Below are 27,683 nucleotides of genomic sequence, written 5' to 3' on the forward strand. Positions count from 1 at the left end.
CAGGCAGAGCTTCAGAGTTTCAATGCATGGCTGAGACGATAGTGTAGAGAGGAGGGGTTTAGATTCATTAGGAACTGGGGAAACTTTTGGGATGGCAGGAGCTTATACAGGAGAGGTGGGCTCCACCTAAACCAAAGTGGAACCAGACTGCTGGCACTTAACATTAAAAAGGTTGTAGAGCAGTTTTTAAACTAGGAGATGGGGGAAAGCCGACTGCTGCAGAGGAGCACGTGGATCGGACAGCGACTTCTCGTAGAGGAGAGTCTATTGATAAAGATTCTCTAGGTTATAGTCAGAAGCAGAGGATGGAAGAGGATAATGTAAGGGCCAGATCAGACAAGAAACATTCACATAAAGAATCAGACACATCAGAAAAGGGCAGAAAAATTAACAGTGACAAGTTTTTAAAGTGCTTGTACACAAATGCTAGAAGTCTAAATAATCAGATGGGTGAACTAGAGTGCCTCATGATAAAGGAGGATATTGATATAATAGGCATCACAGAAACCTGGTGGACTGAGGACAATCAATGGGACACAATCATTCTGGGGTACAAAATATATCAGAAGGACAGAACAGGTTGTGTGTGAGGGGGGAGTGGCACTAAATGTGAAAGAAAATGTAGAAACTAATGAAGTTAAAATATTAAGTGAATCCACATGTTACATAAAATCTCTATGGATAGTAATTTCATGTTCTAATAAGAATATAACATCAGGGATCTATTATCGACCACCTTACCAGGACAGTGATAGTGATGATGAAATGCTAAGGGAAATTAGAGAGGCTATCAAAATTAAAAACTCAATAATATTGGGAGATTTCAATTATCCCCGTATTGACTGAGAACATGTCATCTCAGGACGAAATGCCGAGACAAAATTTCTCGATACTTTAAATGACTGCTTCTTGGAGCAGCTGGTACAGTAACCCAAAAGGGGAGAGGCAACTCTCAGTTTAGTCCTGAGTGGAGCACAGGAACTGGTCCAAGAAGTAACTATAATGGGACCGCTTGGAAATAGTGACCATAATATTTAACATCCCTGTGGTGGGAAGAACATCTCAACAGCCCAACACTGTGGCATTTAATTTCAAAAAGGGGAGCTATGCAAAAATGAGGGGGTTAGTTAAACAGAAACTAAAAGGTACAATGACTAAAGTCATGAAATCTCTGCAAGCTGCATGGATGCTTTTTAAAGACACAATAATAGACTCACACACTCATAGACTTTAAAGTCAGAAGGGACCATTATGATCATCTAGTCTGACCTCCTGCACAAAGCAGGCCACAGAATTTTACCCATCCACTTCTATAACAAACCCCTAACCTATGTCTGAGTTATTGAAGTCTTCAAATTGTGGTTTGAAGACCTCAAGCTGCAGAGAATCCTCCAGGAAGTGACCCATGCCCCACACTGCAGAGGAAGGCGAAAAACCTCAAGGGCCTCTGCCAATCTGCCCTGGACGAAAATTCCCTCCCGACCCCATATATGGTGATCAGTTAAACCCTGAGCATGTGGGCAAGACTCACCCGCCAGCACTCAGGAAAGAATTCTCTGCAGTAACTCAGATCCCATCCCATCTAACATCCCATCACAGACCGCTGGGCATACTTACCTGCTGATAATCAAAGGTCGATAGCCTAATTTTTGGCAATTAATTTTGGCAATCCCATCATACCATCCCTTCCACAAACTTATCAAGCTTAGTCTTAAAACCAGATATGTCTTTTGTCCCCCTACTCCCCTTGGAAGGCTGTTCAAGACCTTCACTCCTCTAATGGTTAGAATCTTTCTTCTAATTTCAAGTCTAAACTTCCTAATCTCCAGTTTATACCCATTTGTTCTTGTGTCCACATTGGTACTAAACTTAAATAATTCCTCTCCCTCCCTAATTAATCCCTCTGATATATTTATAAAGAGCAATCATATCCCCTCTCAACCTTCTTTTGGTTAGGCTAAACAAGCCAAGCTCTTTGAGTCTCCTTTCATAAGACAGTTTTTCCATTCCTCGGATCATCCTAGTAGCCCGTCTCTGAACCTGTTCCAGTTTGAATTCATCCTTCTTAAACATGGGAGACCAGAATTGCACACAGTATTCCAGATGAGGTCTCACCAGTGCCTTATATAACAGTACTAACACCTCCTTATCTTTGCTGGAAATACCTCGCCTGATGCATCCTAAAACTGCATTAGCTTTTTTAACGGCCATATCACATTGGCGGCTCATAGTCGTCCTGTGATAAACCAATACTCCAAGGTCCTTCTCCTCCTCTGTTACTTCCAACTGATAGAGGCCCAACTTAAATGTACATCCCAAATTAAGAAACATAGTAAAAGAACTAAAAAAGAGCCACCATGGCTTAAAAACCATGTAAAAGAAGCAGTGAGAGATAAAAAGGCATCTTTTAAAAAGTAGAAGTCAAATCCTAGTGAGATAAATAGAAAGGAGCATAAACACTGCCAAATTAAGTGTAAAAATGTAATAAGAAAAGCCAAAGAGGAGTTTGAGGAACGGCTAGCCAAAAACTCAAAAGGTAATAACAAAATGTTTTAAAGTACATCAGAAGCAGGAAGCCTGCTAAACAACCAGTGGTGGTCATGGATTATCTAGATACAAAAGGAGTGCTTAAAGATGATAAAGTCATTGTGGAGAAACTAAATGGATTCTTTGCTTCAGTCTTCACGGCTGAGGATGTTAGGGAGATTCCCAAACCTGAGCCGGCTTTTGTAGGTGACAAATCTGAGAAACTGTCACAGATTGAAGTGTCACTAGAGGAGGTTTTGGAATTAATTGATAATCTTAACATTAACAAGTCACCGGGACCAGATGGAATTCACCCAAGAGCTCTGAAAGAACTCAAATGTGAAGTTGTGGAACTATTAACTATGGTTTATAACCTTAAAAATCCTTTAAATCCTTTAAATTGGCTTCTATACTCAATGACTGGAAGATCGCTAATGTAACGCAAATATTTAAAAAGGGCTCTAGAGATGATCCTGGCAATTACAGACCAGTAAGTCTAGTGTCAGTACCGGGCAAATTAGTTGAAAGAATAGTAAAGAATAAAATTGTCAGACACATAGAAGAACATAAATTGTTGGGCAAAAGTCAACTTGGTTTCTGTAAAGGGAAATCATGTCTTGCTAATCTATTAGAGTTCTTTGAAGGGTTCAACAAACATGTGGACAAGGGGGAGTCAGTGGACATAGTGTACTTAGATTGCCAGAAAGTCTTTGACAAGGTCCCTCACCAAAGGTGCTTACATAAATTAAGTTGTCATGGGAAAAAGGGAATGTCCTTTCTTGGATTGAGAACTGGTTAAAAGACAGGGAACAAAGGGTAGGAATAAATGGTAAATTCTCAGAATGGAGAGGGATAACTAGTGGTGTTCCCCAAGTTTCAGTCATAGGACCAATCCTATTCAACTTATTCATAAATGATCTGGAGAAAGGGGTAAAAAGTGAGGTGGCAAAGTTTGCAGATGATACTAAACTGCTCAAGATAGTTAAGACCAAAGCAGATTGTGAAGAACTTCAAAAAGATCTCACAAAACTAAGTGATTGGGCAACAAAATGGCAAATGAAATTTAATGTGGATAAATGTAAAGTAATGCACATTGGAAAAAATAACCCCAATTATACATACAATATGATGGGGGCTAATTTAGCTACAATGAATCAGGAAAAAGATCTTGGAGTTATCGTTGTTAGTTCTCTGAAGACGTCCATGCAGTGTGCAGCGGCAGTCAAAAAAGCAAACAGGATGTTAGGAATCATTAAAGAGGGGATAGAGACTAAGACAGAGAATGTATTATTGCCCTTATATAAATTGATGGTACGCCCACATCTTGAATACTGCGTACAGATGTGGTCTCTCATCTCAAAAAAGATATACTGGCACTAGAAAAGGTTCAGAGAAGGGCAACTAAATGATTAGGGGTTTGGAATGGGTCCCATATGAGGAGAAATTAAAGAGACTAGGACTCTTCAGCTTGGAAAAGAGGAGACTAAGGGGGGATATGATAGAGGTATATAAAATCATGAGTGATATGGAGAAAGTAGATAAGGAAAAGTTATTTACTTATTCCCATATTACAAGAACTAGGAGCCACCAAATAAAATTAATGGACAGCAGGTTTTAAACAAATAAAAGGAAGTTCTTCATCACACAGTGCGCAGTCAACTTGTGGAACTCCTTGCCTAAGGAGGTTGTGAAGGCTAGGACTATAACAGCATTTAAAAGAGAACTGGATAAATTCATGGAGGTCCATTAATGACTATTAGCCAGGATGGGTAAGGAATGGTGTCCCTAGCCTCTGTTTGTCAGAGGGTGGAGATGGATGGCAGGAGAGAGATCACTTGGTCATTACCTGTTAGATTCACTCCCTCTGGGGCACCTGGCATTGGCTAGATCAGGGGTCAGCAACCTTTCAGAAGTGGTGTGCCGAGTCTTCATTTATTCACTCAAATTTAAGGCTTCACGTGCCAGTAAAAATTTTAATGTTTTTAGAAGGTCTCTTTCTATTAGTCTATAATATATAATTAAACTATTGTTGTATGTAAAGTAAATAAGGCTTTAAAAATGTTTAAGAAGCTTCATTTAAAATTAAATTAAGATGTGGAGCCCCCCCAGACAGGTGGCCAGGACCTGGGCAGTGTGAATGCCACTGAAAATCAGCTTGTGTGCCGCTTTCGGCACCCGTGCCATAGGTTGCCTACCCCTGGGCTAGATGGACCTTTGATCTGACCCAGTACAGCCGTTCTTATGTTCTTATGATGGGTTTAGTAACAGAGACCCCCTTAGGACTGTCACCTGATCTGCTTAAACTACCTCTGAGCCCATTTTCTCTGCCAGTTTTGGCCTTCAGAACCTTGCCTTGTTGAGCCAGACATGCAAATCTGCTGCAACACAGATCCAGGGTTTGACCAATGCCCCCAAAGCTGTAGACTTAACTGAAAACAGCTTAGCAAGTGCTCCCAGACACCCAGCTCCCAATGGGATCCAAACCCCAAATAAATCCTTTTTAATCTGTATAAAGCTTATACAGGATAAACTCATAAATTGTCTGCCCTCTATAATGCTGACAGAGAGGTATGCACAGCTGTCTGCTCTCCCAGGTATTAATTACTTACTCTGGGTTAATTAATAAACCAAAGTGATTTTATTAATAATAAAAAGTAGGATTTAAATGGTTCCAAGTAATAACAGACAGAACAAAGTAAGTTCCTAAGCAAACTAAAACAAAACACGCAAGCCTAATACATCAAGAAACTGATTACAGATGAAATCTCACCCTCAGACTAGACTAGACTCCTTCCTAGTCTGGGCCCAATCGTTTTCAGACTAACGTTGTAGGTTATGGCCTGGGTCCAGCAATCACTCACACCCCTGTAGTTACTATCCTTTGTTGCAGTTTCTTTCAGGCATCTTTTTGGGGCGGAGAGACCATCTCTTGAAGCAGCTGAAGACCAAATGGAAGGGTTTCCAGGGCCTTTTATATTCTCTCTCTTGTGCGCTGAAACCCCTTTGTTTTCTGTGCAAAATTACAGCAACAAGATGGAGTTTGTGTAGTTTACACAAATGATTCAGCTTTTGCAGGCCAATGCCATTATTTTCATGTTAGTTTGAACGTTCCCAGGAAAGCTCAGATGTGGATTGGCGTCTTCCAAAGTCCATTGTCAGTTAAGTGTTTCTTGATTGGGCATTTACTCCAAATAGTCCTTTCTCAAGAAGCTGACCAAGTGCTTCACTGATGTTACTTAGAATCAAACACACTGAGATACAAGTACATAGCCAGTGTTCATAACTTCAAATACAGAAATGATACACATATACAGACAGCATAATCATAACTAGCAAATTACAACCTTTCTATAGACACCTTACTTGACCTCCTTTGTACAAGATTTGGTGCAGCTATAGGACCTTGGTTGCAACAATGATCTATACGGTCACAGTTCATGTCAATAACGTTACAGTAGTATTCTCTAAAGTGTGTCTGTCAGAAACTCATCTCCAGCTGCTCATTCCCTTACTTTCTAGGCCAAGGTCTTCAGTGGTTTAGTGTCCCTTTGATACTTGGCTTTGGTCTAGGAAAAACTGACCTGCTAACATGTTTGGAGCCAGGCAGGTGGGCATTTCCCAATTAATACCTGCCGCATTGTTTGCTTAAGAACCCTTAGTATTTTCTCTGGTGTTAGCTTGTCTTTGTCATTGATTAAGGTTCCTGTTTGTTTTCACCTAACAAACCTCCTTTGACTTAATTCTGTGTGGCAAGGCAGGATAATATCTAACAAGTACATTGAAGTGCTCATGATGGTCATAAAAATAATATAGATAACTTGATTCTCCATATCATCTCTGTGAAAGTTCCGCCACACTGAAGTCTTTCTTAGATGATACTAAGTCTTTCAGTGAAATGATTGCAGAAAAAGTGCTTTGGTAATAGTGCTTCTTAGAGATTTTACAAAACAAAACTCCTGTCCAATTGGACTCCTTCTAGTGTTAAAGAAATCAGAGAGGCTCATAAAGGGAATGAATGACATGACTTTGGAGAGCAGAATAATGAGTCAGGGAAGGAAAGGATTTCAGACATGGATCAATGTCCGTTAAAAACAAGAAGAAGGTGCCCAAGACTGTGACTGGAGGAATTAGTGCAGAGCTGGTGGTTGAGTAAAATAGTTAGCCAAAGGTAACAGAATCAATCTGGGATTATTTTGGAAACTGAAATGACTTGGGGGTGGAAAATGGGGTTGGACACAGATATCACAGTCAGGCAAAAAGGAGGGAGTGGGAGAATCAGTAAACAATGGCTACTCAAGAAAAAAAGGGATCAAGGAGAAAAGGGATAAGAGCCAATTGAGTGGATCTTAAAGCTGAAGAAGGCATGGAAATGGGAAGGATGAAGAGGCTAAACGTAAGAAGTGGATGCAGCAGCTCAGTGCCACCATATCAAGTAGTTGGAGGAGTAGAAGATAAGAGGCCATGGATCATAGCTTTCTGGAGATGAAGCAGGGATTTCAGAGGAAGGTAGACAAAGCCAGCTGAGAAGTGTAGGGGATAGGAATAGAATTGGCAGAAATGGAGCCAAATGGGGAGAGCATGAAGACATTGGAAACAGGGAGGAATGGAAGTGGATGGGATTTTAAGGTGAGTGTAAATTGGAAGATACATTAGTGGGTGAGGGAAAAAAATCAAGCATGAGTTGGAAATGCAATGATATTTGAGAGTGAGAAGCTGTGGGGAGAACCCACAGCAGTGAAATTAAATGAGGACAGAAAGTAACAGAACTTTTGAATGCTGAGGAGCCTAACGGAGAGTAGGTAAAAAGATGTGATGATCTGATATGAGGCATGATGGAGAAGAGCATAGGATGTGTGCCAAGATCTATACATTTGGGTTGCATTACATTAGATACCACTTGAAAACTGAAAGTGAATGTCAAAATTCACACAGTGTGAAACCTCTTTCCAACGTTTGGAGAATTTTTAAGCCACACTGTATATGGTATCAATTATGTAATGTCTCAAAGAAGGTCATGCTTAACTGTAATTTAATCTGTTGCATTCAATAAAGGGATGCTAATATGAGAATCCTTATCAGCTTCAGATGGTCTTCTATTAAAGAATGACAGTCATGGCCACTAGCTTTAAATAGTGTGTCATCAGTAATTGGTCTTCAAGTTTTTTAGTTAAGGTTGTGTGGTTTTTTGTTGTTGTTTTGTTGTTATAACAATCCAGAGCAAAGGGAAATGTGCAGAAATTACCATAACCATTTTGTTCTCCAGGTATGGAACATTTGCTTTTGATGCATCGAGGTGGAGATACTCTGATAATTTATTATCAGCATACTTCATTTGCTACATAAAAACATTATAAATATTTAATCACAGTGCATTCAAATCTGGATTGGTGCCATTGCCTCATAATGTATATATAGAATTGTATAATCCTAATACAGCCGCATACTCAGAAGCCAGGCTTAGCAAGTTAAAATAAAAGCTTATATATGTATTTAATTAGTATATTTATTGTATTGATGATTAGACAGAAGGTATAGTAACTGCTAATTCCATTGCTTGTACTCTCTGAATATTGGTTTGTTTTTGTTTTGGTTTTAGATAGATAGTTTGTATCAATTCAGTTGATATTCCTAATATTCCAAATAAAGTTTAAATGCTGTTCTACCATCTCCATTTTTGTGTACTCCTCCCCCACACATCCATACAATTTATACAAATGAAATAAATATTTATGCTGACAAAATATATATTTGGATTATAATTTAACAATAGAATAGAAGCAAGAATTGCAACTTTCAAGTGGGAATAAAACATTTAATCACATGATGTTTATAACTGCACGGAAACTGCTTTTTAAAATGCATATATTATATATTTGTTTTTTAGCATATATGGCTCCTAAGTACAAATACTGTATGATTGTTACCCATCTAAAGGATTGGAGGCTGATTTATTTCAAAATAAGTGAAGCTTAAAGACCGTGATTCTCATATACACTGAAGGCCCCTTTACACTATAATATATTTAGATGCTCAGGCAAACACCATAGGCCTAGCTAGTTTTTAGGAAGAAATTCCCATCACTGTGTTAGAACAGAGAGTAGATTGAAAAATGTGTATTCGTTACTGAAAATTGTATCATTGCCTAACTCGAGATGGGCAAGGTAATTATAAAAAGGTAATTTGTCCATGGTTTGAGTTCAGGTTTGCCTTTGTATCACTGTGTGTACAGCTCCTGAGGACATAGAACAGGACTGGCCTTACCATGAGGTGAACTGAGGCGGCCACCTGAGGTGCCAGACTGGGGAGGGAGGGCACTAGGACCCAGAATGTAGAAAATTGTCTGCTGCTGGTGCATATGTATTCTCGCTGCTCTACATTCACAGAGATGGTGGAGTGCTGTGCTGGAGGAAGGAGGGCACAAGGGACATAACAGGCAGGAGAAAAGGTTAGAGAGAATAACAGAAAGTAGCAGGAGCTGCAGGGAGAGAGAGAAGATAGATCCTCTTATGTACCTCTCTAGCACCCCTGGACTGATTAACACGAGCCTCTCAGGGAGCTTCCTGTTTCCTGCTGCTTTGTTGAACCCACTTGAGGAGAAAACGCAGTCAACTGAAGTAGTAGGAGCCAATTTGGCCCTGGCACATGATGACATGCGATATTGATGCGAGTGATTTAGGTGATGAACTGAAAGCCCTTTCAAGATACATTTCATCAGGATCAACTCCAAAGGCTGTTCTGGAAAATATGTGCATAAATAAGACGACTACCCTCTTTCTAAACGCTTTTGTTGCGCTGCACATACTTCTAATACTTCCTGTAACCATTGCCAGTGAAGAATGAGGCTTCTCCGAGATGAAGTTAATAAAAGCACATCTAAGCTCCACAATGATACAGGAGAGGTGGGTCGGCTTTGCAACCATCTCAATAGAGCATGCACTGATCCAGACTGTGGAAACTTCAGGAAGCAGTTCAAATCTTTGCAGCCAAGAAGACACAGAAAGCATCATTATGTTTATTCAAATAGATAAAAATGCCAGTGTTTACTATGCAGACAAGAAAAGTTATATTTGCTGTTCAGGCGTTTGAAAGTTGTGTTACTTAAAATTTTTGAACAAGGCATTTTAAGCTGTTAGTTCTCCTTTATCGGGATAGGTAGCAGAGCAGCACCATGAGAGGAGTAGAACAGGAAGAAGGCAGAATTGAGACCTTTCAAAGTTTTGGTCCAGGGGTCGGCAACCTCTGGCATGTGGCTTGCCAGGGTAAGCACCCTGGTGTGCCGAGCCAGTTTGTTTACCTGCCATGTCCACAGATTCGGCCGATCATGGCTCCCACTGGCCACGGTTTGCCGCTCCAGGCCAATGGGGGCTGCAGGAAGCTGCGACCAGCACATCCCTCAGCCTGCGCCACTTCCCGTCACTCCATTGGCCTGGTGCAGCGAACCGTGGCCAGTGCGAGCCACAATCGGCTGAACCTGTGGACATGGCAGGTAAACAAACTGGCCCGGCCCACCAGGGTGCTTACCCTGGCAAGCCGCATGCCAGAGGTTGCCAACCCCTGTTTTGGTCCAAGCAAGGGGGCATGGAGGCATCATGTGAGCTCCCCACCTCAGGTGCCAAAATGTTGTGGGCCAGCCCTGACATGGAAGACCCTAAGACCAGACACCAGAAGGTGGGAAGCCAAGATAGTTAGGGGCCATAGTCTCAAGTAACAAATAAACATGGTGTTCTTTAGAGATGATTATGGCAGGCGATTTTATATTAGTGTAATGACAGTTTCTTTTAAATAAGGCTCTAATCTGCAAGAACTTCAGCAAACACTTAATATTCAGCATATTAGTAGTCCCATTAATTTAAATGAGATTATTCACATGTTTAAAATTAAGCATGTCTATAAATGTTTCAAGAATTGAGGCCCAGCTGTCCACATTGGTTAGCTACATAGTTCCTTCTTCTGTATTTTAAGTTGAATTAACAAGCTCCTACAATCACCAGTTCCATGATCTTTTCTGTCAAATTGCTGAAATGGTGTGGGCTCAAAGCAGCACAATTTCCATGAAAGACACACCACAGGCAGCATTAAAATCCCTGGCATACCTGACATGCTTCCTTGTCAGAGAAGCCTTGCATGATCATAGTAAATGAATGGGCAATATAAGAAATGTGAGTAAGATCATTTAATGCATTTGTTATATTGCTACCCTTTTATGTAATAAAGCAGCTATCTGTCAGACCATGTAATGAGGTACACACAGACATTCCTGCTAGTTTAAAATTCTCTCAGCTGCATGCCTTTGAGGGAGATGTGCTGCTTTTCTATACTTTGAGTGCATGCCTGCGAAATGTTGACATCTATAAGTTCTCATATGAAGGAGGGCTAGGAGAGCTTTTTTGAAAGGATAGGGTAGAAATATTTCTAAAAAAAAATACTGTCTCTTCTAAATAGTGACTGTTAGTATTTATGGGTGCTAGTGTCAGGCTTAATTGTAATAAGGAATGAAAACAACAATTTGGAAGATATATTAAACCTCATGCTTTAGGTTTTACGGCAATCTCTAACTATTATCCCACATCTGCCTACTATGGAGTTCTTACACTTTCATCTCAAGAGTCTGGTGCTGGTCACTTTTGGACACAGGATACTGGACTAGATGGACCTCAAGTCTGATCCAATCTGGCAATTCCTGTGGTCTTAATAGTGGAGCATTGGTACCAAGTCTAGAAGCAAGGATAATGATTCTCTTCTTCCCTTGAGGATTAAAGATGTTGGTCTCATATACAATTGGTTACTTGTGTATATATCAATTTAAAGATTTAAGAGTTCTCTCTATGTGATTTACTTTGAAGACTTTGTATTTGGCAATGAACACAGACAGCCAAATGTGGATCATCGGGACTTTGAAAAAACTGACCTCCAACAATTTATTTAAATGCGATGAGAGGTCACTGATAAGGATTGAAATATACCAGAGGAAATGAAGGATGCTAGTGGTGTTCCTATGGAGTTAAGAGGGATTAAATGAGGGACTGGTGTTCTAAAAGAAACAGAGGGAATTGTAGTTTTTTTTTAAAGGAAGCATAAAGAACTTTTGTCTTTTACTAGTTGAGTGTGTGTGTGTGTGTGTGTCTGTGCGCGCGTGCTTCAATGGCTTTTGGAGTTTTACCATATCATCAATGTAACGATATCACTATTCCTGCTTCAGTGATGTTTCTCACAGTCCAAATAGTTCGTATCATTGCTGGCCTTTATCCGTATCACCATGAATTTCTAGTTAAATACTTTCCCTAATATTGTATGATTTCTGCAAGCTTGTAGAAGGGTCTGTTCTTCTAGCAGGTGTATTAGTGAGAAAACTAATACCAGGTGTGCTGCTGTTTCTTTAACAGACCCTGTTTTCTCTGTCTCTATTGGAGCCTAGATTCCTGTTTTTATATTTGTTCACCCCTCTTGCTCAGTGAAAGATGATAGGTATTTTATTTTTGATTTCCTACCTTTTTAGCACAACAGAGAGCTGACACTGCACTTTTTTGAGTGTGAAGAATCAGACTTTGAGGATGATGTGACTGATGGATGAGATGCTGGTTTAACTGTAGTATTTGTAAACAAATGGTGATATTTGTAAATGTATCTCATACCACATTTTTAGATGACTATCTTTTTGTGGGATGCTTGGTTTGACTCTTTGTTTACTGGTTTGGGTCAAGTACAATGCTGAAGAATTTTGTAAAAATTCTAAATGGTGTCTAGTGAGATGATTAAAGACCCCTTGACCTTAAAAGAGATCCTCCCACATTGCTGGCAGCATCTTCTGCCTAGAGAAGGGTGAGTGGTAACTTTTTTTTAAGCTTTGACTGACTCACATTAAAATGTGTTTTAGTGAACATGGAGAGGCTTAGCTTGCAGCTATGTATTGTTCTTCCAGACAGCACTTGTATACTGGTAGTGAATAGTGAGCATCATTTGCCCCCGACACCTTACAGAGAGAGAGAGAGAGAGAGAATCCTAAACTCACAGTATTTACAGTTGTGAGGACGATAAGAGAGCGCTCCACCTCCAAAAGATCCTCTTTGCTTAAGGGAGTGTAGAGGGGTCTGTTTTTTTGGTTTTGTGTCCCTTCCCCTGCCTCCCCCCCCCCGCCCACCATGCTTTCTAGCCCTTTAAGCAGCTACAAAATGGCTGCTGTCAGCTGTTTTCTCACTCTGTTTCTTACCTTGCCTCCTGGTGTGCTGTTTGTAAACAGCTTTGCTGCTTGCCACTTTAACTCAATGATTGCCTTTGATATACATTTTAATAATTCTTCCTCTTTGCTCAGAATGAGCTCAGTTATGCCTCGCATAAAACTGAGCTGGGCTGAGGACTGGGAAGAGGGTTCACTGCCTGAGCAACAATGTCTTGGAGTTTTACTTTCTTAGGTATAATCAGTGCTTCCTGGGCACTGGGAGGAGGGTGCTGGGATGCTTTGCTTCATACACGTAGCCAGCACTTCCCACAGCTAAGCTCTACTGGTATATATGGAGCTGAGGTCTTGCCACTGTTCCCCACAAAATATCTAGACACTTCCACTTCTTGGCCCCTTGCAGGCCCCCGCACCTCCCATCTTTTTTGTCCAAAGCCTGCTGCCTAATTATGTCTGCCCCATATTTGAATACACTGGAGTGGTGGTGGTGGATTTTTCGATAACCCATCTCATCACCACTCCCTGGTTTGTACAGTGTTTTTCATCTTCCAGTGTGCTTTACAAACATTGATTCGGCAATCTTCTTCCCAGAAATGGCAGGCTGCACAAAAGACAGAAAAGTAGGGCTGGAAATCTTGGAAGAAACAGGAGGTAAAAAAAAAATCCATTTCTTTCTTATTTCAAACATTTGTTTGCACATCCCTCAAGTCAAAACTAAACTTTCAGATCATTCCAAACTGATTCATCCATTTTTAGTATTTATTATCATTGTCAGACCACATTTTACTTGGAATGGCAGGAAATCATTTTCCCATTTCAGTGCTTTGGTATTTTGAATACAAAAAACTTGTCTCATTTTTCAAATGTTCAGTCACCAGCACAAGGTTGGTTATCCCAAGTATGTACATTTTTATGGAGATTGAATTGACTGTTCTTGTCAAAGAGGCAAAGAAGTAACATGTTTCTGCCTTAAGTCCCTTTGCTATTCCACTGAGAACGTTTTTAAATTCCATTGTATAAAAACCTCAGATATTTCAGTCACAGCTTCTAAAAAATTCAACAGCTACCATCTTTTAAGTTAACTTTTAGTATCTTTCTCATGTAGCATGGGATTCCAATTGAATATCAATGTTCTTAACTTTTGAAGATTAATTCCACTTATTACTGTTGGCTATTGCCAATGGAATTGTACAGAGGAAGACTCAAAAGAGCAGCAAACTGAATAGATTTATTACTTTTACTGTGCAATTAATCTAGTTGACATTACTTTATATGAACATGGATAAAAATGCCTGGAAAGCATACTGTTGAATTCAGCTACTCATTAATATTGATCAAATGTTGTTCTCTTTCTGTAAGAAGCTACTTAAAGATTACCTACAAAAGCATTACAGCACTATTGATTAAAAAAACAAATCCCTGAAGCCCATTGTGTTTTAAAAGTAATTTTACAAGATTTAGTTGTAAAGAAGGGTGGTTACAAACTTTGTTGTCTGTATAGATGATGAAAATAACACAGAATATCAATCTGAGTGAAAGTTGGGTTTTTCATTCCACTGACAATATGATGTCAGCTGTGGGATGCATATATCTAAAGAGATGTAATCCCCTGATCCTCCAAAGAGAGGTGCGCAGTCAAACCCCCAGGCACATATGTCTTTGCAGGACTGGGGAGAAAATGAAGATGGGTTGCAAAGAATAGGACCTTGATGCAGAAAGATACTTCAATCATATGAGTAATCTTACTGAAGTCCATGAGACTACTCCCATGCTTTAGTTACGCACATACTTAATTACCTTGCTGCATCAGGGACTCAAGGGGGTATTCCTTTAGAGATACTGAAAAGACATAGAACTGTAAAGTTAGTGCTTAATTTAATCTCAGTCATTCCTTCTTTTAGAATGTAAATCAGGCTAACTAGCATTTGTAGTTCATTTCTTTTAGTAAACAAAATGTTTAACAAGTGCAAATTAGCTGATTGGTGTTCTCTGGTTTTCAGTGAAACTCCTTTAATTAAAATATTGGCATTGCTTTCAAATACATTTCTGAAATACCAATTTCTTTAAAAGAAACAGAAACAAACAAAACATATTACTAGTTACTAAGGCCTTGTCTACACTGCCACTTTACAGCGCTGAAACTTTGTCGCTCAAGGGTGTGAAAAAACACCCTCCTGAGTGCTGCAAGTTTCAGCACTGTAAAGTGGCAGTGTAGGCAGTGCACTGGCCCTGGGAGCTACTCCCCTCGGGGGATGGCTTTTTTACAGCACTGGGAGAACTCTTTCCCAGCGCTGGTGCTGTGACTACATGGCCATGTTAAAGCACTTTAACCTTGCTAGTGAAGCCATACCGAAACAATGTTGTCACAGTTTAGGGCAACTGCATCTGTATTTACCCTCAGTGGCCTAGCAAGAGCACTCATTCTCAGGCATCCCATTCCCCAACCATTGCCTGCACCTCACTCCATTCTAACTGGACAAGCTGTCCCAACTGTCCAAACAGGCCTACTTGCTTTCTCTTCCAAGATGGTTAACAGTAGAACACTGTGCGGGACTATTTTTTAAATCCCATCACGCCCCACAGTACCCACTCCCACCTGCTCCCACATTGTTTGTTGAATTTTATCCCACTCCCGCGGGACTCATGGTATCCCAGTCCCACGGCAGAACTCTAGTTAACAGTGTGACTGCCCACAGTTGTAGGTTACCTCACAGTACTTTCTAAGCAATCCTATTTTATTCTTAAAGTAAAAAGCATTCTAGAGAAAACTTTTAAAAATTACTAAAGAATCTACACACATGCTAGTGTGCTTACCAGAAATCACCCCAACCCTAACATGGATTCTGGGAGGAGCAGTCCATCAATACCCCACTCAAGAGGTTTCCTTGTAGTTTCAAGTTGATCACAGCTTCAGTTCAGAACAAGCACCCAATCTTATGGGTTCTCAATAGGCCTAGTCCATCCAAACATTCCCTAAGGACTGGGACCTTCTGTGGACTAAGGGTCCTGTCCATTTGCTGGAACAGGAAGAATGTCTTGACCCTGTTTAAAACCAGACTGTTTATCAAAAACTCCTTTCTTTGTCTGTTGGTCAAGTTTGACCAAGTATAAGCAAACCTCTCAGGGGGAGGTGGTGGCTTCAAAGGGCTGATAACCAGAAGAATTACATTAGCATCCCTCTTTTCCTAGAGGAGTTACAGCAATTCCAAAGTAACACATACACAATTGCATTGCCAGAGTAACACATACACAATTGCATTTCCAGAGTAACACATACACAATTGCATTGCCAGAGTAACACATACACAATTGCATTTTAGTACAATGATCCTCAAAGATATTAAACCTAATTCAATAAACTTTACTGAATTAAGTTAAACATTATCTTCATTCCATAGGGTTTGTGCAGGGCATGGGAGGAAGTTGTCAGTCTGATACATATGTAGTTAGAATAAAAATACTAGTATGCCCAATCCACAACTACAAAAACAATCAGAATATTTATCATATTAATAATCTATTTTCCCAGAAGAATGCTATGAGAGACTGAAACTAGTTAGAGAGACTGACATACTATCAATATGTTTATTATGTTGCTGAATAAATGAACATTTAAGCCACTGAGGGGTGGGCCCAAGTCTCAAAATTCAGATCTGACTTTTATATTCTTCTTCAAGTAAATGCAGCTGTATATTCCAGCACACTGGAGCTGGAGAACTTTGCCTAAGTCCCTGCAGGGGTGGTGTTCATGCCCTGTGGCCATAGCCCCTCCCTTTGCCATGTAAGGATGGCAGTGCCCCCAGACCCACAGTTCCTTCTCACCACCCATGGCTAGAGTTGGAACTTTCAGTGTCAGTTTCTGAGAATTTTTTTCTTGTGTCTATATTAATTAGGTTAATGTTAGTGTTAGCATAGTATGAGTTAGAGTAGTTGGCTGCCCTGTGTGATGCTCTCACTAGGGTACTGCATTGTCCATCAGAGGGACGGGGATGCATCACCAACATTGATTCCCACACAGCTGCTTGTTGTACATTTTGTTCCATTTGCAAGTCATTCACAAAGAGGACTCAGGTGGCAAAAGACTTCTGGCTGAAGCAGCAACTTCAGCATTGAGGCCGTCATCCGATCGGCACGTAATGATGCTTCAGGTAATGCTGGTTGGGGGTCTGACATTTCCCCCAAGAGAAAGAGGGTCCATAAAATAAATTGGTATCATTCCAAGACTTTGGGGAATTTCTCTTCTATTTCTAAGAGGAGTGCTGATCAGCACCGTACTCAGGCACATGGGATGGCCAATCCCCCATTCCTCCTTGGCACCAATGCTGCTCCCAAATTGGGCTTCAGACAAATCTGATCATTTGTTTGCCCCATTGGGGCTGGCTCCTCTGTTACCATCTGAGAACCTCTGGTACACCTCAAGATCCAGGTCAGAATTGTGCTCCCACTCCTCATCGGATAGGCTCCAGAGATCATCCTCAGATCACCTATTGATACTGAGATCAACATTGCAGTTGGGACAGGGGCTCTTGACTGGTGCCTGCTGGCCACCAATGACTCATCTATACACATAGCTGCCTCTTTGGAATCTTTGTGACACTCCTCAGTCCCTGAAGTTCCATTTCTCGATCTGCTCCAAAGATCACCAATACTGATGGGGCCCTTACTCCCAACCCATCTCAGTGGCAAGTGACTGGTGAGTCAAATCTCTTTGGATCTCCAGGGTTACTCCAGCTAGATCCTGTGGTTCAAAAACAGGATCCATTGTTGGCACAGCAGACTTCCTCTTCCTCAGTGCCTGAGGACTTTATGGCATATCAGGGTGCCCTGAGGCATATGACTTGTACCTTAGCTATCCAGAAAGAATTCCAACAGAAGAATATGTATAAACTGCTGGATATTCTCCAATCATCAGCTTCAGGGACAGTAGACCATCTGAAAAATGAGGCTTTTTTGGAACCTGCAAAATCCCTCTGATCTTCTCCAGCTTCATTGTCTCCCATGGCAAAGCATTCAGAGAGGTGAGACATCATTTCTGTGCAGTTTTGAGGGTTTTTAATTCCACCTGGCCCATATCTCTCTAGTGGTAACTGCAGCAAATGGCAGAGCATGGCAAGGAAGGTATAATTCTACTCCTAAGGACAAAGAAACCAAAAGGATAGATTTAATCATAGAAATCATAGGATCATAGAAAAAATAGAAATCATGGAATATCAGGGTTGGAAGGGACCTCAGGAGTCCAACCCCCTGTTCAAAGAAGGACCAATTCCCAACTAAATCATCCCAGCCAGGGCTTTGTCAAGCCTGATCTTAAAAACCTTAATGGGGAGGAAGATTCATACCTCCTCTTCCCTGCAAATGTGCATCATGAAGCAGCAGGCATTGAGCTCTAAATATGACTTTGTCAATTGGGCGGCCATGTCTAAGTTTATGAACAAGTTGCCAGAACCCAAGAGTTTATGGCATTCATTGTGGAAGGTCTTGTGGTGGTCAAGGCCATGTTGCAGTCAGCTTTGGACTTGGCAGGTGCCTCAGCCAAAGTTATGGCATTGACTGTGACTATGAGGAGAGCCACTTGGCTTCAGAATTCTTTGGGAATATATATTCTGGCCATGAAGAGACACCACTGTGGCGCTCAGAAGAAACAGTAGCAATACTGGCCACAGTGTTTTTTTGGACGGTCCTCCCTTCCTATAAGGCAACAGGACTACTCCTGGAAGGGCCATGAATCCCAGAGGAGAAGGTCCTCTGGTTCTGGGTTTAACCAGCCAGCTCCCCACCCAACCCATCAGCATCCACTTTGACTCTTGTGGACTTAAGTTGATGTGTCAGATGAGTTATGTTGGTGGAAAGGACCTGGTAGTGTAGATACATTCAGTATTAGGTCGATGTAAGGCAGCTTACGTCGACCCAACTGTGTAATGTAGGCCAGGCCTACATTGTAGAATGGAAAATATTTTCTCTTTTTACCACAAAATAAGATTTTAAGTGGCTGAATAATTACAAGGCTTATACCACTGCATTTCAACAACTGAGATTAGCTTCTGTGTGTATGCGGAGAGGAGTTGGGGATGGTAAAGAGTGTAAATAAAATAGTTTTGTAGTGCTCACTTGAGATTTTTTTAAGGCATACTGCTGATTTTTAAATGTTCAGATCACTGACTACCCATTCTTTGTGAGGTAAGACTAGAAATAATCTTTATCAAATGCAAACATTTATTCTTATAGGAATTGTATTGGTCAGTATAGCTGGGATATTAAAAACATATTGAATAGTAAATGCTTTCAACACAAAACAGTTAAAAAGAAAAGAATGAACAACTGACCTAGATTTAATATAGTCTAGTTATTTCAAGGCATCCACAGTCTATATAAAAACAATATGTACTGTACTTAGAAACTCTACCAAAACACTCACTGTGAATGAGAGACAGACAAACAATTAGATCTCATGGTTGTATGCAGAAATTTTATTTTAGCTATCACAGCATGTGTGTAGTAGAAAGAAGTGATTTCATTTATGAAAGGAACTCTTAGAAGTGATTTGAAACAGATAAGCTAAGAAGTTGCTTATCATGGAAGGGGAAATTGATTCAGATAACCTAATGACTGGTGTATACCGTCACATGTTCTCAGAGTGAAACTCACCCAATACATGACATCCGTTGTGTCACTAAAGCCCCATGTAGAGGCTGTCCAGGCATACTTGAGGTGAAAGTCCTTGCATACCTTGTAAGCCTGGTAGGTCTAGGATTTGTATGCAAATGAGTAACTGTCATAAGAGTCACTTGATGAATATACATTACCTCATTTACATACATAGTAAAACTCCCATTGTTTTCAATGGGAGCAAGATCAGGCATTAATCCCATGTTCTTCTCTTGTACTAAAACAATAAAGCTGTGATTAATGAAGAGTGACATGCTCCATAATTCTTCATGTTAATAAAATCTACGATGGTAAGTAATCTGAATGAAGTGAAGGGTAGATTTTAGTGGGTTAGTGGAATATTTAATGTGGGGGTTTAAATGAAAACACTTAAATTACTACATTATTTTTATCTTTCAGGGCCTTGCCTTCCTAATCCCTGTCATAATGGTGGAACCTGTGAAATTAGTGAAGCGTTTCGAGGGGATACATTCATAGGATACATCTGTAAATGTCCAAAGGGATTTAATGGAATTCACTGCCAGCACAGTAAGTTTCAATACTGTAACTTTTATTATATTTATGGACAAGAGCCTTTAAAATATCTTTCTGTGTTTGCAGTATTAATACTGACACCTGTTCTGATTTCCTGGGACATCTGATTAGTAGGTATTTATGCTATGACCAGTTTAGTGCTGTTTGAATATTGAGAACACTACCAATTTAAAATTACTTTTTCTCATGATTGTTGGTGCTGAGCCATTGACAAGAAATGAAACAAAAATTAAATTGGTTGAGTATATGCTAAAAATCTAGTCCTAAAGAAAGACTAACCAAATTCTGCTCTCCTTTACTGTGAGTGTAACGGAGAGCAGACATTGGCCTGATGTCTCTAGTAGTACAGAGACATCTTGATCTCAATGGAGAAAAGGCTTTGGGTTTTGTCTTGATGCTGATGCTGATTAATTTGACAGATGAAAATATAAAGGCTAGTTAAAAGGAGATGTGTATTTTAGTTAATTTTCTAGATCTTCTTCATCCCACTTTGATAGGAGCCAAAGAGGACTATTCTAAATCATACTGTTTAATTCAACAGAAAGATTTTCCTGAGGGTTGGAAGCTTCAGATTTAAAAAGGGCTGGACTTCTAAATTTCATTTTTTTAAGTTCAATATTTGGTCCACTTTCCATTTCATATAATTTACTGGAAAACAGTCTGCACACTTCTAACTTAAATTTCACATGATGTTATGATCATCATATTGATGTTGGTTACCTTTTAAGCATGTATAGTTATAGGCTAGAAGACTTGTTCTGATAATCAAGTCCTACTCTACATGAATCATTAATAGTAAACCTCACATTGTAGAAAGGGGTAGTTCCTAAACTGTCGGTAATGTCTCTGGAGTTTATTAAAAACTGTTTGAAAGGAGTCCCACCCTATTATACTTAGCCAATATGCAGATTTTAGCAAAAGAACAGCTTTTACTTTAATTATGCAGCAAATGTATGCCTCAAAGGTCTCCAATTAATATGTCAGTAGTAGTTCATCAGCAAAAGGCTGATCAATAGGAGTCATGAATATTTATCATCAAAAGAGTAACTAGACCATGAACTCTGCTGTCATGTTCTCATCCAATAAATGAGACTTCATGATCTAGAACAGTAGAAAAGTTAAATAGAAGTTCAGGGATTCATTTAACTCATTCGGCATTAGTGGAATTAGTGCTTGTGTAAGAAGAAGCTATACTCTAAATTTTGTGTTTTGCTTTGTGGATTAAGGCACAGTGTGGTTCTTCCGAAGATTCCATTTCCTGATGCAATTGCAAGGCAGTGGCTAAATGGTGAGAAAGTTAACTCTGTGGGCCTGGCTTGACAGAGCTGTGTTAATGCTAGCCTGGTGGACTCAGAACATGTATCAGGCTACTGACAGAGGAGAGATTAAATTCAGTACCATGTGCAAATGTTGGACAATATTGTCAAATAGTTTGACAGGGTGGACATGGTTAAAATTCATCTGCACAGGAAAGGAGGGTCCCTGGTAAAAGGTTATCAGGCAACTGACTTAGCAGCCACGATGCATTAGTAACTGGACTGCCCTGGCTGTGGGAGACCTCTTTGAAAGCCACATGGTAGTAGTTCTCACTCGAGGCAATTGCAACAAGCTAAAGCAAGGCAGTTGCAAAGCATTGAAAATCAGGATTTGGAATTAGGACTACTTTGGGAACAAGTCTGCAGCCAGGAAGTGAAAGGAAAAGATGAGGACCTAGTAATAGAGCAAGGACTCTTATGTGCAAAAACAGAAGATGGTTTGGTATGGATTGTACCATGAAATATGAGAAGACATCTGCTGCTTTAGGTGCATGGGCCCAGTGTGGGTGGTCACCCCAAACAGGCAGAAGCCAAAGACACGTTGGCAAAAATGGGGTGGTGGCCCTAATGGGAAAAGGACCTGAAGGAACATCTTAATTCTTGTATGGTTTGTGTCGAGACATAATCCATCTGACAACATGGAAGGGCTTTTATGAGACAGGTACCCAGGAGTCCACGGCAATGAATTCAAATTCAGTGTACTGGGGAGTTGCCATTAGCACCAAGAGGTAACAAATACGTGCTGGTAATTGTGGATGCTTTTTCACATTGGGTGGAAGCTTTCACTATGAAAAATATGACTGCCCTAACTACAGCAGAACAAGTGATGTATAATCTGTCTGCAGATGTGGAGTTCCTAATGTAATGGACTCAGACAGTGGTAGTAGATTTGTGGTGTCAGTCATTAAAGAAATGACATCCTGCTAGACACTGATCAGAAGTTTCACGTTCCCTATCATCCAGTGGCAGCATGACAAGTTGAGCAAACTAATAGGACCATCGAGTCCAAATTAAGAAAAGGGATGAATGTAACAGGCAGCTATTAAGAGCTAGGGAATACAGATCCAAGGCCTTTCCCCTTGCAAGTCCTTAATAAAAAGACCAATGAGATTGTGGAAGAATATAGTTAACCCAGTTGCAGCCCGTCTGGCTACTGTAGCCCTATTAGAGGCCTGAGTACAGAAATTGCAAAGGCAAATTTTGCAAGTGTAAAAAGGTGTGATGGGAAAAATAAGGTGGAAGTACAGAAGACTAAGGCACGGTTCAGTGCCAAAGAAGACCTGACTGAGCATCAAGTGGAATTGAAATAATGATTCGAGGTCAGACTCCTTACCGCATTTTCCTGAAGGTGAGGTGGTACAGTTCATACTTGGTATTGGACAGATTTGGCCTCTTTGTATACTTGCTGGACCTAGGAAATAAAGACAAAGCGGGGTTAATGGAAGTTAGCTCAAGGCACATAAAAATATGTAAAGAAAGAAGCAAAAAAAATAGTTTCTTTCCCTTTTGTTTTGTAAATTTGCATCCATGCAGTGGTGATAGTTTCCAATGTTGGGGGTAATCTTGTGCTTTAGGGTAGTAGTGTGTCTGTACAGAATCTGCAAAGCTATTCATGTCACTCTCCCTATCCATTTAAGAGGGCAGAGATGTCAGTGTGCTGCTAAGGCAGACAGTAAGTGTTCACCTGGTCTCATGGCGAAACCCCACAGCACCATGCTTTTGGTTATAAAAGCAAGAATTAATCTACCAAGCTATGCATGGGTGTCGGAGGTGTACTATGCAGAGTTTTAGAGGGAGACCCTAACTTCTGTGCCACAAAAACCCTAAAACAAACAAACAAACAAACAAAAAATAGATTGGCAACCATACTGAGTGGCACAAGAGTTGGGATCTCTTTATAAAATTCTGCCAGCATTCAAAACTAAACCTCAAAATTAACTCCTTAACTAATACATTCAAGCAAGCCATGAAGAAAGGAGAGGGGATTAGTATTTTAACCCTGCAGCCAAAAGCCTTAACTATCTGTAATATGCGCTCTGTTACACAAACTTTAAAATAAATTAATGGTCATGAATGTTAAACAGCACACTGATCTAGACCACGCTAGTGGAAAAGGGAATTTATAATAACAGTGGATAAAATAAGCCTGGAACCTGAAATGTGGAAAAGAGTAGGTTCTGCATGGACAATATGTAGAGGGAGCATGTTGTACAGGGATTGATTCCTACAAAGTAACCAAACCAATTCCAAAGCATGTAATGTGATGTAATGCAACATGTGTAAATGTATGTAAAGGAAGAGGTTTTCTGTGTAACTTTGGGTCTGTGATGGACCCTGCATCCACCCCCTGTGTTTGAGTCTTACCAACTCAGCATACCTTTGCTATATGCCAAATAAAGATACTTGAGTAACATAATCTGGAGTTGAACTAAATTTGTAGGAAGTCAAGTAGAAAGAGGTCTTAGAGAAAATACCAACAAACTGAAATATGGACCTCAGGATTTAGTCAAATAGCACCAGCAAGACTGTGGAAAGAAACCTACTAAAAAACAATGTGGGTGATCCTTACTTGGCTTAATACTGCATTTTAGGCTCTGACTGTTTATTCAGGATTACACACTAAATATTTGTCTAATAAAATTAGACATCAAAGTGTACTTAAGATAGCAACTCTTGTATTATATGTGGACTCAAATATAGAATGCTTTCATCGAGCAACAGACATGTTAATAAGTGATGTTAGCTTAAGTTGTTTTCATGGTAAATAATGGAAAATCTGTTTTATAATGTTCTGTCTACACTAATAGAACAGCAACCACTATTCTTTCACAGAACGACATTTTCCTTTGTTTCATCTTTGTTTCTTTCTAAAAGCTGCTTCGATATAAAGGAAAACAAAATCTCAATTTTGAAATGAAAAGTTGTAACATTTAATTCAAAATGGCCATGGCAGGGGGAGAGGGAGGGATGGATCTATTCACCAAATTCTATCAGAATTCATGAATAGTTTTCATGCTCCAAAAAGCGCATTATTGGTGAATTTACTGTTTGTTCAGGGGTGGGGTGGACGGGAAATCTCAGTTCTACCTATGTATAATTGTGACATTTTACCCAGGGTCTGATCTGGACTGTTGAATAGCTGTGTCCCCTCAATTCTCCAACGTAGGGTACCTTTTACACTGCTTTGCTGTGAGAGCAACCACTCCTGCATGTAAATTATTTCCAGCTATACAGTCTGAGTGCTATGGCCAGCCACTCTTGTATTACATTGCGGAACACCAGCAAATTCCCAGTCCTAGACTTTTGCCCAGAAATGTGCATCTGATACTGTCCAACCCTTTCGTGGACAACAGAAGTTCATATAAATTCTGTCATCTTATTAATAGAAAATTATATGCACAAATTTTGTCATCTCAAATGGAGTTTCCCAAACACTTCAAGCGCTGATATCTCTTTTAGCCAAAATCTTTTGCAATACTAAGTTTTATGAAGTTATGAATAACTAGGACTCTAATCTCCTACTTTCCTATGTAGGAATTCAATTGCAAATTCGTTACAATTCAAATTAAAAATTTGTCAAAATCAGTCCAGCATAAGAAGTTAAATTAAAATGACCCCATTCCAAGATACATAACAGCTTCTAAAACTATTAAAATTTCTAAAAGATCACACACTTAGTTTTATCTCAGATTTCTTTAATGTTTAATATTATCCTGCTAAATCAATTACACTAGATGATTGATTTTGCAATCAAGATACACTCCAGAAGCTGACATTCTGTCATTAATGTTAACCAGAATCCAGTCAATATTTCTGAGACACCTTGACCTTTTGCTCATATAAATAATTGGTATGTAAATTATAAAAGAACAGTATTAATTTTACTGATTTCATATACCATGTTTGATTGCAATATCACATATTAAGTGTCAACACTTGTCTCAAAAGTTTCTGATACTCCACTGGCAAAACTGGGAAGGAAGATATTCTAAATAACATTAATGCCAGACAGTCTAGGATTATAATGAAAATCAGGGATGGATTTGGATGAAAAACCCAGATCCCTCAGATATAGTTCTGATATCTTCACTGAAATGTTCAAGGAGTAAGGAACTATTAAATATTCCTGATATATTAGTACATGGCAGTCTCCCTCTCTGTTACCCTCACTTGTATTGTATAGTGTTTTTCTACATAGATGAAGGTCTACATTTCAGATGCCTTACTCACACTGGTGAGAAGTTAGCCACATGAAGTCACCCTGGTGAGCAACAGCAGCAAAATTAGACTCTGAGTCAGTATTGAGTCAGGCTCTGACTCAGCACAGTTGTAGTGGGCATTACACTGCATGTCATAATTCAGATGAGAACAAAGTTAATATCTGTACTGTCTTGGCATCTTTATGGTTGAAAGTTGTTATGTAAATATAGAAATTTACCATTCATCAGAAGCAAGCATAATTAGAGTTTATTATACTTCACTTTTATGACTGCGAATGACAAAGTTCTGTCAGCCTATCTGAATGCACCTTTTAAAACAGAGGGATAGTGATCTGCGCTACTGAGTCAACATTCATCATAAAACATTTACATTATCAACATCATTAATTAATCATTTGAATGAGAGATAATAATACAGGGCAAATAGCAGCTGCTTTGAAAACAAATGTCTTGATATTTATTGTGTCTAATGCTTCAGCTTTGCTTTAGTATTTGCAGTAGAACACCATTACCCTGTAATCATATACTGTAACACTGTCTATACCTCTTAATCTTATTCAAAGGAGAAACTGAGTTATTCAGCTGTAGAAAATCCATCTATTTCACAATTTTGAGGTCTTTCCCTGGTTTTTGATTTGCTCTGAAGAATCCAAGACTTTATTTTAAAACTGTATTTTTCTCTCTGCTGGTTAGGAAGATTACCCTTCTGTATGTAAATGAATGCAGTGAGTGAGTTACTGCCTGCCACTAGACAGACTGAAACAAGAGAGAGGCCCGCACTGAAAAAGTCAAGTTAAAATTATGTATTCCCCTGAAACCTGGGGATGTTCAGATTTGGGTTTTGGCTGGGATGTAGTTAATATTCTTAGGGTCTTAAGGGGAAATACTTGCAACAATACAAAAATGCCCTGCACTGCTAGAAAACCAGATTGGGTTCAAAGTCTGGGTTACCGCCTCCATAGATGCCGACTTTCTAATGTGTTGGGGGGGTGCTCCCCTCCGCTTCACTCCAGGCCCTGCCCCCACTCCACCCCTTCCCCCAAGTCCCCACTCCCTGCCCACCTTTTCCTGCCTCTGCCCTGGTCCATCCCCCATCCCCCGAGGACATGCCCTGGTCTTGCTGTCCCTGTCCCCCCCCCAGCGCCTCCTGCTCAGTGTGGAACAGCTGGTCCATGGTGGCTGGGAAGCACTGGGAGGGATGGGGATGCACTGACAAGGGGGCTGCTATTGTGTGCTAAGCACCCACCATTTTTTTTCTGTGAGTGCTGCAACCGTGGAGCACCCATAGGCCACAGGGCTCCTGGGTGCATACAGCCATGCTGGCCAATTGCACTGGCCCACAGGGCCCCCCAAATCACAGGGCCCAGAGTGATCACACGCACCTAGGCATAATGGGCAGTTCCAGAAGTGACGCATTTGTCACTTCCACCCTGGACCGCGCCACCCCAGGGACTACCTGGGCTTGGGGCCCAGCATTGCTGTCAGCAGGCCTAAATAAGGTGTTCTATCACTTCCTGCCTTGTAACTTTGAATGCCCTAATGCTATTCTGCTGTAGCTCAGAGCTCTGACACCAGTAGCCAGCCTACACGCATGAAGGTCTCACCCTGGTTTCTACCTGCATAGTTCCTGCTTGCAGGCAGGACCGGCGCTAGGGGTTTGAGCGCCCTAGGCAGACGGCAATTTCGCCACCCCGCGCGCTGGTCCCGCGGCTCCGCTGGACTGCCACAGTGGTGTCTGCGGAGGGTCCTGTGCTCCGTGGCTCTGGTGGAGCTGCCGCAGTAGTGCCTGCGGGAGGTCCACCGGAGCCGCGCGAGCAGCCGACCGTCCGCAGGCACGACTGCGGCAGCTCCACCGGAACCGCCTGCCGCCCCCTCCGGCAAAACGGCGCCCACCATTTATTCTGGCGCCCTAGGCGATTGCCTAGGCTGCCTAAATGGTAGCACCGGCCCTGCTTGCAGGGTGACCCCAATACCCCTTCTGATCCTGAGTCTCCCTAAATCCATCCCCTGAGTTCTTAACTACCAGACTCTTGGACTTTTCTCTTATGGTTCTTCACCCTCAAAGAAGTGAAGCCTGCCCTCAGTTATCCATCCACTTGGGGCTGCACGCTCCACCCCGATTGCACAACAGACGTCTGCTTGGGGTAAAAATAAGCAAAATGTTTATTTAAGATAAACATCAGATTCAAAGATGAAATAGTAAGGAAAAGCAAACACATAAGTTACAGAGAAAATAACTTTAAAGAT

The 27,683-nt window shown here is 40.6% G+C and overlaps 1 protein-coding gene across 2 annotated transcripts in view; it reads left to right on the forward strand.

Annotated features, from left to right (window-relative positions):
- The window catches only part of EDIL3 (EGF like repeats and discoidin domains 3), a 442,715-nt gene that overhangs the window by 181,001 nt on the left and 234,031 nt on the right, over positions 1–27,683 (forward strand). For both annotated transcript variants that reach the window (XM_030567391.1, XM_030567392.1), the window contains one exon: positions 19,766–19,894. In XM_030567391.1, the coding sequence (XP_030423251.1) occupies positions 19,766–19,894 (129 nt within the window). The remainder of the gene's footprint in view (positions 1–19,765; positions 19,895–27,683) is intronic.

Source organism: Gopherus evgoodei, chromosome 6 (assembly GCF_007399415.2).
Source record: "Gopherus evgoodei ecotype Sinaloan lineage chromosome 6, rGopEvg1_v1.p, whole genome shotgun sequence".
NCBI classification, from domain to species: Eukaryota; Metazoa; Chordata; order Testudines; family Testudinidae; genus Gopherus; species Gopherus evgoodei.